Source organism: Grammomys surdaster, unplaced genomic scaffold (assembly GCF_004785775.1).
Source record: "Grammomys surdaster isolate TR1022 unplaced genomic scaffold, NIH_TR_1.0 125767, whole genome shotgun sequence".
Classification (NCBI taxonomy): Eukaryota; Metazoa; Chordata; class Mammalia; order Rodentia; family Muridae; genus Grammomys; species Grammomys surdaster.
The window spans coordinates 1,272,243-1,282,210 of NW_021620598.1; the positions used below are offsets into that span (position 1 = coordinate 1,272,243).

Here is a 9,968-nt window from a genome sequence, read left to right on the forward strand (position 1 = left end):
TGGCTCCCAGGAAGACAGAGGCTGTCCCCTGGAACTGGAGTTACAGACAGTCAGGGACTACTGTGTGGGTACTGGGAATCACACCCAGGTCCTCTGGAAGAGCAGCCAGTGTTCTTAACCACTGAGCCATCTCTCCAGCTCCCTGATTTGCTTTTTTTATTACTATGCTGAATGTCTTGCCCAAAAGCAGCCTGGGGAGGAAAGGGTTTATTTCAGCTTATGGGTCCCAGACCATCACTGGAGGAAGTCAGGATAGGAACTCCAAGTGGAAACCTGGAGACAGGAGCTGAAGCAGAGGTCATGGAGGAGTGTGGCTTACTGGCTTTCTCCCCAGGGATAGCACCACCTATAATGGATAGGACCAGGCCTCATCAATTAATTATTAATCAAGAAAATGCCCCACAGCCTTGCCTTCAGGTCAATCGTATTGGGGGCATTTTGTTTTTTCAATTTGTTCCTTCTTTCCAAATAACTCTAGCTCGTGTCAAGTTGACAAAAGCTAACCCGCACGCATGACAATCCCTGGTAAGCTGTCATCTCAGTGTGGAGTGAAGAAGCCCAGGCACACGAAACAACTGGTCCCATGTGATGCTACACACAGTTCAAGCAAAACCAGCATCTGCAGACAGAAGTCTAAGGGTGTTGACTTGGGCGTCTACTGGGAATAGACCCCGGGTCACATGATATCAGTACTGACAGGAATGAGGACAGACATGAACATCACTGTGGCTCCTGCTTCATTGTGTACACAAGGTCCCTGCAGGCAGCACTCCATGCTCTGCATCACCACCGCTGGCCTTGAACACCAGGTCCTCCTGGCTCAGCCTCTGACACAATTACAGGGATGCACTGACTCTTCCTACACGTTGCCTGCATGCCTGGGCTTCTGATCACTTCCCACGGCAGAGCAACCCCTCTCCCCTCATCCTCCTCTCCCACGCTTGAGGAAACTTTGATTCCTGGCTCTGAGATATTCACCTCAAGGCTGTGCATGCCCACTTTTCACTCTGATGTAGTGCTACACTAACAGATTCCCAGCTAGAAAGTGGACATCTTTGGAGGACAGGCATCCTGCCTTCCGGAGTGACAATAGATTTTTCAATGGGTTTTTTTTTTTTTCAGAATAAGAACGTACAGAAATTCTCCCTCAACAACGACATTCCTAGAAATATCCAACAAAAAAAAAATGAAAACCAGTGGACCTAAGAAATGAGTTTAGTGGATTCAGGATAGGTGTGGCCACTGAACCAAAATCCATTCTATTTACACACACTTGGACAAGCACTTGGAGTCTAAGGTTTGGGTAACATTTATGTAAAATTTAAAAAAAAAAAAAAAAGTCCTTCAGACAAAGCTAAGAAACCCCATGCAAGCATTTTGTGTCACACACTGTACAAATGTGAGAAGAGAAGAAAGAAAAAAGCCTGGTGAGACGGAAAGAGATGCTGGCAGAGTGCTGAGAACCCGCTGTAGGAGTATTAAGAGGTGGTGCGTAGGACCTCTGTGCTCTGCTAGCAGCTGACAGAGGCGCGACGCCGTGTCACTGTCCGTGGTGCTGAACGCCCGAAGCTCGGCCCCTGCCGCCTAGCACACAGCAACCCAGCTTACATTGTTTTGAGGCATATTCTCCTATTTCGCTAAACTATTAAAAACCTTAAGGTGGGGCTGGCAAGATGTAAAGATGTGATCTGATTTTCATCCCCAGATCCCTTGCGGTGGAAGGAGAGAATGGATCCCTCCTAATATTTGCTGTGGCACACACACACACTGAAGAGATAGATCAATACTTAGACACACACACACACATACACACATAGGTTAATGGATGGACAAATAAAGGTTTAAATGAGAAATTTTATTTAAATTTATTTAAATTAGTTGGCTTAAATGCATGTAATTTAAATAAGTACATAACTTTTTCTTGGGCTTGAAATGCCAAACATAGAAAATATAAGAGAATGAGATAGTGCATGGACGAAGGTGTCATGGAGAGGCTGAGAAGACTTTAGCACAGAGGATGTGTCCATGGGAAGATACAAAGGACAGGGATGAGAATGTTCTCATGGGTGTCAAGTCCCCCAGCCGAGAGCCCCAGTTGATCAGGGTGGAAAAGCCTCAAACTGGAGTCTGAGGGTAGGGCATGGCAGCACCCCCAGCTCAGACAGAGGTTGAGACAGAGGATGGCCTTCTGGAACCACTTAACCCAAAAATGAACCACCCCTCCCTCATGTAAGTGATAAAATCTGTGTCTGGCCCACCTGGGAGACAGCAGAGACAGCAGGAAGTTGAGGCTGGCTCAGTCCTTGCACTGCCAGAGGGTGGAGAGCCTCTTGCTCCTGCTGTCTGCCCTCCTTGTCTCTTAAGCGCTGCCCTGTCTGTGTGCCACTGGCTCACACCTCTGAGGTTTCAGAGGATGTGGGATTATTTATCTTTTAGATGTGTTTCACTGTGTAGCCCAGGATAGCCTGGAACTTGATATTTCCCCTGTTTATGCCCCCTCACTGCTGGATTATAGGCCTGCACCCTAAACCCTACACCAGCTCTTCATTCATTACTTTACTTCAGCACCTTCCTCGATCCAAACTCCCTGGTGATGGGGCTAGAGAGGAGACTCACTGCTCCTGCAGAGGATCCAAGTTCCCAGCATCCTCCTCAAACATCTCACAGATGCTTACAATTCTAGTTCCAGGGGATTGGACGCCATCTTCTGGCTTCTGTGGGTACCAGCACACAAGTGGTACACATAAACTCACACAGACACACACATAATAAAAATAAATGGCCAAAGCCCTTGGTGATACAGCCTTGCTGCCACCTGCCTGTAGTTCTCAACACACCCTCCATCCTCTCTCCCACAGCTATGGCCATGCTGTGACAAGGGCTTCAATCTCTTTGCCAGACCTTTGCACCTGCTGCTCCCTCCAGGGCCTTGCTTAACATTTGGCCTCTTCTCAGAGTTCAGCGCAACAGCAGCCTTCTTGGAGCAGCCTCCTGACAGCCTGGCCCCTGTCTCTCCACTTGGCTTCATCCTCACTCACTGTGTTCCTTTCTAAGCACCCCTGGGAGAGCTCATGGAAGGATTTCCCACCTGTGTCTCATCTGAGAGCCGAATGAATGAATGAATGAATGAATGAGTGGTAAATGGTGAATAAATGAATGGTGGATGAATGGTGACTCAATCAATGATAGAGGAATAATCAATGTATGTATAATCGATGAATGAATGAATGAATGAATGAATGACACATCATTTCTTCTGCCCAGTATTTATTACATAATCTTTTCTCTCACTGGCACCCCCATTTCTCTATAGTCCCACCTCCACTCGGGCTGAGTGTCCCCTATAGTCTGGCCAGGGGCACAATGTGAGTTCCTCAGGGGTAGGAAGAACAGAGACCCCAGGAGAGGCCAGAGGAGCTTTGGTATGTGTGCCACCCAGAAACCTTCCCTAGGAACCAGGCTTCAGTGGCAGTGGGCTCCATCCCCAAAAGAAGCATCTATGATTAGGATTCTCCCCACCCTCTAGAATGGATTCCCCAGCCAGCCACCTTCCACCTGCACTTGTCACAGGGTTAGGACAAGTGTGGGTCAGAGAAAGGAGATGGGGGAGCCCTGTTAGAGCAGTCAGTACCATGGTCAGAGCCCTGGAGCACCATCTCCAGTCCCAGCCTAGTGCAGAACACACCTCTGCTTAGACGCCTATGCCTTCTGTGTCCCTCACATGGAGATCCAGAACTGAGACGTGTCTTAGCTTGCTCTGTCTTTTCTTCTCTGACAAAACTGACAAGATTGCAATGGCCTGAGCACACAGTAGGCTGGAAGCATCCAGAGAGGCCCTGGGGATCAAGGTCCCAGGAACAGCTGCAGAGGGTCCTCATTCCATGCCAGGAAACCACACAAGAAGCACGTGGTCCAGTGTGGACAGGAGGCCAGGTCTTTTTGCCAGAAATTCAGCAACCTCCCTGAGCTCGGCATTGAATTCAGAGATCCTGGGGGATGAACTTGACACAGGCCACCTGCCAGAGTCACTACAGCCAGGGGCAGGGATAAACACACAGGACGAGGGCAAGGACAGAGTTCAGAGGATCACACACGTGGTTGGCCTAACCCAGTGCGCAGTCAGCAAGCCTGTGGTTCAAGGAACTGTTCCCAGCTGCAGCTGTCCCCAGCTGCCGGGGGAGACCGGAGTCTGCGCTGGTGACAGGTGGGCTGTAGGAGCAGGAATCATGGGTCAGTGCAAGATCTAGATTTTGGTGAAGGTAGAATGCACCATAAGGGGACCCCTACAGGGAGCAGGCTACTTCATCCCAGCCCTACAGAGGAAGTCTCAAACCCTCAGCAGGACCAAACAAGAGAATATCAGGGTGGCTTTTCTAAGAGGCTAGGGACAGGGTGGTACACTGGGTTGGGTCTCCAGCAGCAGGACATCAGTCAGAAAACAGCCCAGCAGCCCCCAGCCACATGGAGCCAGCCTTGCTGAGGCTCACGGGGGTGGGGGGGAATCCATTCCAACCACAGAGCCATGATAAAGATCCCCAGCAGTCTGGCCAGACTGGCCAGCATGACTGGCGAAGAGATTCCAGACACTGGGTGGCACACACATAACCCTCAGGTGGACAGACAGAAGGATATGGCACGTGTGCTGGGTACTATGTATCAGATGTGGGACCCTAGATGGATACTGTAGAGTAGGTGATAGGCTCTGAGTGCTGGGTAGTGAACGTGGGCAGCATGCAAACACTCCAGCCCCTCCCCCACCGCGCCTGCCCAACCTGAGCAGCCATGACTTGGCCATGGAGTAGACCTCGACGGTGGTACTCTTCAGTAGGCCCTGCATCCAATACAAGTCATCTGGCACCTCAGGCAGCCACTGTATCAGCCTGCGGGAGGGGCAATGTCAGCTTCCCAGTGAGCCTCGGGATGGTGACAGATCAGAGATGGTGACAGAGGAGGAGGGGGAGCGCCCAGGTTGGTCAAGATCATCTCAGGATGGCCGCACAGGGAGCATGCATGGTAGGATGACCTGAGGTAGACTTTGAACTTTAGGGAGGGATGTGACTGGGGGTCAGCTTCCAGAGAGTTCCGTGGGAAGAGTGTGGTGTGATGTTAGGCTGGAGGCTCCTCTGCTCTGCAGCCTAGGGATTCAGAGGACCTCTCTGGGGCTCAGCTTTGCTCACCTGCCAAATGTCAATCATCTGCCTATGGTCCCTCCCCCTACTTATCTCCATCCATCCCTCTTCCTGCCCCATGTCATTCTTCCATGTCGCTTTCATGAAGAGGCTAGTGCCTTCTCCCGCTCCAAATGCCCTGTGTGTGGGTCATAGGAAACCAGAAGGGCAGATGCAGTGTTCTGAACTGTCTCCGGCAGGCTCACACCACAGAGATGGCTAGATTTTACATTCCTTCAGTTTCATTTCAGCAGCTCATGGTTTTAGCAAACAGCTCTGCGTGAGGTGAGTCTCTCAGCTTTGGGCCACTGCCGACCTGATCGCTAACTCCAGGTAGTACAACACAGAGTCCTGGGGCTCACCATCACAGACTTCTAAGGAAGAGGCTTTTTAGAAGCACAGACCTCAGGTCTAGTGTTGAGGCACATGGCTGGAACCTCGGGCAGAGGAAATCTTGAGTTCAAGACCACTCTGGATTACAAAATCCTCTGGATTACAAGGTTAGAAAGATCCTTTCCAAAAGAAAACATCAGATCTCCCTGCAGCACCTCTGTGTCTTCATGAAGCTCACACATCTGACCACAGACTGTGTGTTTCTGTGTCTCTGGCCTCTTCCACTCTCAAGCTTTCCTTATACCCTCCTCCCCTTGGGTTCCTAGAGTATGCTTGACTCCCTTCTGCCCCAGGACCTTTGCACACAGTACCTTGTCCACCTGGAAGGTTTTTTTTTTCCTTCTCCTTTGCCTAACAGGCTGTGGCCCATCCTTAAAACTATAATTAGATGTCGTTGCCTGACTTCCATGAACAAACAGTTCCGAGCATGTGCTGGGCTAGCTCACTGCTAGTATGGTTCTCTCTTAGAACCTAAAACTACACAGGCACACTTGTGCTGGCTGTGAGCTGTGTGCTCCACCAGGCCAGAAGTCAGGTCAGGGTCAGCCTACCTCTCTTGCTCCGAGCTAACACCTGGTCCTCGGTTGGTCCTCAGCAGCTGGTGAGTGAGCAAACGAAGTAACATAGTCCACTAACCCAGCAGGGAGTGCTCAGCTGCAGACAGACTGACCTGAAGGAACCCTGTTTCTAGGAAACGTGCTATGACCCAGAGAGGTCAGGAGAATGAGCCTATACCACACAGCCAATCTGAGGTAGATCAGCTGAGAAAGGTGCCAAGGGCATCATCACATTGTCACAGAAACTCTGCCACAAATCAGAGGGCAGAAGGTCACAGAACAGCCTAAGTACTAGCCAAAATTCTGTGTGGCCAACCCCATCACCTCCCTATCAGTTCTTTTGGCAGAGCCTACCCAAGCACTCCATGGGCCAGCCCATGGCAGGTAGTGCAGGGAAGACAGGTGCCTTCCATCTCTAGCCACCCAGCCACCCTTGCTGGCCACAAACCTCTCCCCTCAGCCCAGGTTATCTCACCTCCTGCCCCGAAAGTAGACATACTCGAAGGGTAGCGTGAAGGGCAGTAGCAGGTAGGTCAGCACCTTCCCTGGCACTGAACACTGGATCTGGGCCCAGAAGTCCCTCTTGCATCCCTTTCTCAGTGCTGCAAGACAGGAAGAGGCCCACGGCTCCTTGGTAGCCTCAGGCTGTGGAGTTGTCTCCCCTAGCCAGCCCAGGTCACCTTGGGGCCATGAAGCCTTGTGTTCCCAGGAGATGTAGACAGTATTCACCCTCATTGTCTCTGTATGGATGGAGTCATAGCTGCCATCAGGGGTCACCCTCTACACACCCCATTTAACCCACTGAGGCCCCCTATAGAAGAGGAGACTCAGGTTCAGAGTGGTAGTTTGGAAGTGCCCAGTGAGAGCCTCTTCCAGGAAGAGACAGAGACAAGACAATCTTGAGGCCCGCCAAGCTCCGGTCCTGAGCTCTATTTTCCCGTCTTCCTACCAGGAGAAGCCCACCATGGTGCCTTGGATAAACAAGCATCCCCGGCCCTTTCTCACAGCGATAGCCTCAGAGCAGCTGTGACCACAGCATCCATGTTGCTATCCAATCCCCTATTTACCATGCTAAGCAGGGTGGGAGTGACTGGTCAGGGCAAGAGCCAGAAGGCCACTCCAGACTGCTGGTAGCTCAGATTGCAGCTCAGACGGCAGACAAGGAGACAACACCTAACTCCAGCTATGCCCTAGCCATGGGAAATGGGTCCCCAGCAGAACATTCCTCCAAGGCAGTGGGTGGGAACCCAGGGTGTCTAAGCATTAGATTTACTCTCCCAATTCCTACTCCAGCTAGCGGCAGTGTGCAGGGGCAGTAACCATACCCCACTGATTCCAAATTCAGAAGCCTGGACGCAGGGCTCAGTGCAGACCAAAACCCTTCCGAATATAAATTAATCTATTGCTTCCTCACTGCCTCTTCTCGAACCTTCACTATCACCTCAACTTCTTTGGCCACTGCCCTCCCCACTAGCTCCACTGTACCCCAGCTGTGGTTTGAATGAGAATAGCTTCCACAGTCTCATATATTTGAATACTTGCTCCTTGATTGGTGGAAGTGCTTGGGAAGGATTAGGGGGTGTGGTCTTGTTGGAGGAGGTGTGTCACTGGGGGCAGGCTTGAGATTTCAAAAGACTCCCACCGGACTCTTGAAATTTGAGATGAGAGAGCTTAGCTATTTCTACCAGCATGTGGAACTGTAAGTCAAATTAAACACTTCCTTTTATATGTACCTTGATCGTGGCATTTTATCATAGCAATACAAAAGTAACCAAGACACCAGCTCTCTCCTCCTGCCTATCCAGTCATCCCTAAGTCCATGTCTGCCATGTCCCCCAACCACCATGCTATGATCTCAGAGACCTACCAGCTCAGCCTCTCCAGTCCCAAGGCCCTTCCTTGCCCATGTGATGACCTCTGCCCAAACTCTCATCCTTCGATCTTTGACTGGTAGCTCCCATTGAAGTGTCTTTGGGATGCCACCTGCCAGGTGTGCCTGTGTTCATCCCTAGGCTCCTCACTGTGGTCTGGACACAAACCTGTCTTTCCCAGGCACAGGCTTGGGCTCAGTACCCTAATGGCAGATAAGAAGAGCTGTTGAGTTCCTTCTCTCAGGGCCTCAGTTTCCCCACTGATGAAATAGGTTGCAGTTAAGAGTGCAGAAAAAGCCCCCAGCCACCCTTGACATTTGGTAAGGGTTTGGCAGATACGAGCATGCAGGCTGCAGAAGGGAATGAGAAGGGGCAGTACCAGCCTCCAGCTCCGGTGATAGCAGCTCAAAGTTGGGCACATCCTTGACCAGCACATTGGGAACATCCCACCTGACAATTGGGCCAGCCTTCTGGCCCTGGTCATGGTCAGTGCCTCTGGGCCCCTCCACGAGGGCTGGAGGCTCCTTAGATACCAGTGACCATAGCACTGGCTCCTTGGTAAGTCCTGGAATGAGAGGGAGAAGGTCTGATAGTTGGCACAGTGGCAACCTCCAAAGAAAACGGTGTCTTACTACCCACGTGTCTTGGTGCTCAAACCAACTCCAGGACTCCAGTGGGCCATGCCCTGCTGTCCAGCCTGCCCAGAGATATAGCCCTGTTCTCAAATTCTGCCATAGTCCCACCTGCCAGTGATGTGAGTTTCAACCCTTCTGCCTCAGTTTCCCTCTGTAAAAAGAACTTAAAACCTACTGTCATGAGAGTTGAATGCAGTACTCTCAAGCTCTGGCCTGGAGTAAGGCACTGTAGGTTGGGATGGAGTGCTGGGACTGAGGATAGCTCCGGTGTTTAAAGCCTGGGTTCATCTCTCAACTTTGCCTCAGAGGATGACAGCCATGCTTTCCAGCCCTGGGGACCACACACCTCCTGCCAGCTGACATACTCCTTGGAGTGTACCTCCCCTCCATCTATCTCACTCTGTCTTCCCATTCCAATCAGACACTCTATAGGTGGTCCTAATCCAGCTCAACTGTCACCTCCAGGAAGCTCTCCCAGCTTACTCTCTCCACCTCAGGCCAAGATCTTTCTCTGCCCCAGTTCATTTCTGGAAGTCCCCCCTGTCACCCTCTTCTATCTCTATCACCATGCTCCAGTCTTTGGAAGCTCTAGAATAGGAGCCAGATGTCTCCTTATAGACTCCCCTCTGTGGTTCAGTCACACACAGAGCAGGCACTGAGATCCCAGGGATCAAATGCCAGAGAGGCGGAGTCCGTCTGACATCATCCCATTACTGCCCTCTGTCACCTACCCCGTCTCTCCAGGAACCTCAGGGCATCCAGGTAACCTTGTCTGCAGTAGTCAGCCACCACCTGGGAAACGGAGCAGAGGAAGGACAGAGCTTGGGGTTCTTCAGCCACAAGCCATGGGGCTGGGGACATGTCAGCAGATGGACACAGCCCCAGTGCAGTCTGCTGCCCCAGTGACCCTCTGCAGGGCTCAGAAACCCCAGAGACGTGATACTGGTCAGGGAGACCCAGAGTGCACAGGGCACAGATCTGATCCTGACGACCCCTCCCAGTGAGCAGCTCACTCTTTACCTAGAGCTCAGGCTCCTGCCTCCTTCTGAGATCTCCCTCTAATAGGCAGGGTGACAAGGTCTGGGTCAGGGTCTGAGGGATCTCCACCTGGATTCCCACAAGCCCAGGACAGCCTCTTCCTTTACCCTTCACAGGGGATGTGATGTGGTGTAAGAGTAGAGGTCAGAGGACAACTCTGTGGAGTCATCTCTTCTCTCCCCCCTTTCTGCTGGTTCCTGGAATCAAACTCAGCCACTAGGCTTGCATGCCAGGTATCTGTTCTGTTTTATCTATTAAGCTCTCTCTCTCTCTCTCTCTCTCTCTCTCTCTCTCTCTCTCTCTCTC

At 51.4% G+C, this 9,968-nt stretch overlaps 1 protein-coding gene across 2 annotated transcripts in view; it reads right to left on the reverse strand.

The window, feature by feature from the left end:
* Nucleotides 1-3,265: 3,265 nt before the first annotated feature.
* Nucleotides 3,266-9,968, reverse strand: part of Pnpla5 (patatin like phospholipase domain containing 5) — a 9,642-nt gene continuing 2,939 nt past the window's right edge. Inside the window, exons 5-10 of one of the 2 annotated variants that reach the window (XM_028788792.1) lie at nt 9,356-9,416; nt 8,369-8,554; nt 6,594-6,720; nt 4,764-4,880; nt 4,129-4,209; nt 3,875-3,896 (exon numbers count right to left, since the gene is read on the reverse strand). In XM_028788792.1, the coding sequence (XP_028644625.1) occupies nt 3,875-3,896; nt 4,129-4,209; nt 4,764-4,880; nt 6,594-6,720; nt 8,369-8,554; nt 9,356-9,416 (594 nt within the window). Of the gene's footprint in view, nt 4,210-4,763; nt 4,881-6,593; nt 6,721-8,368; nt 8,555-9,355; nt 9,417-9,968 lie in introns of both variants that reach the window. The other variant, XM_028788791.1, reaches the window with a different exon arrangement.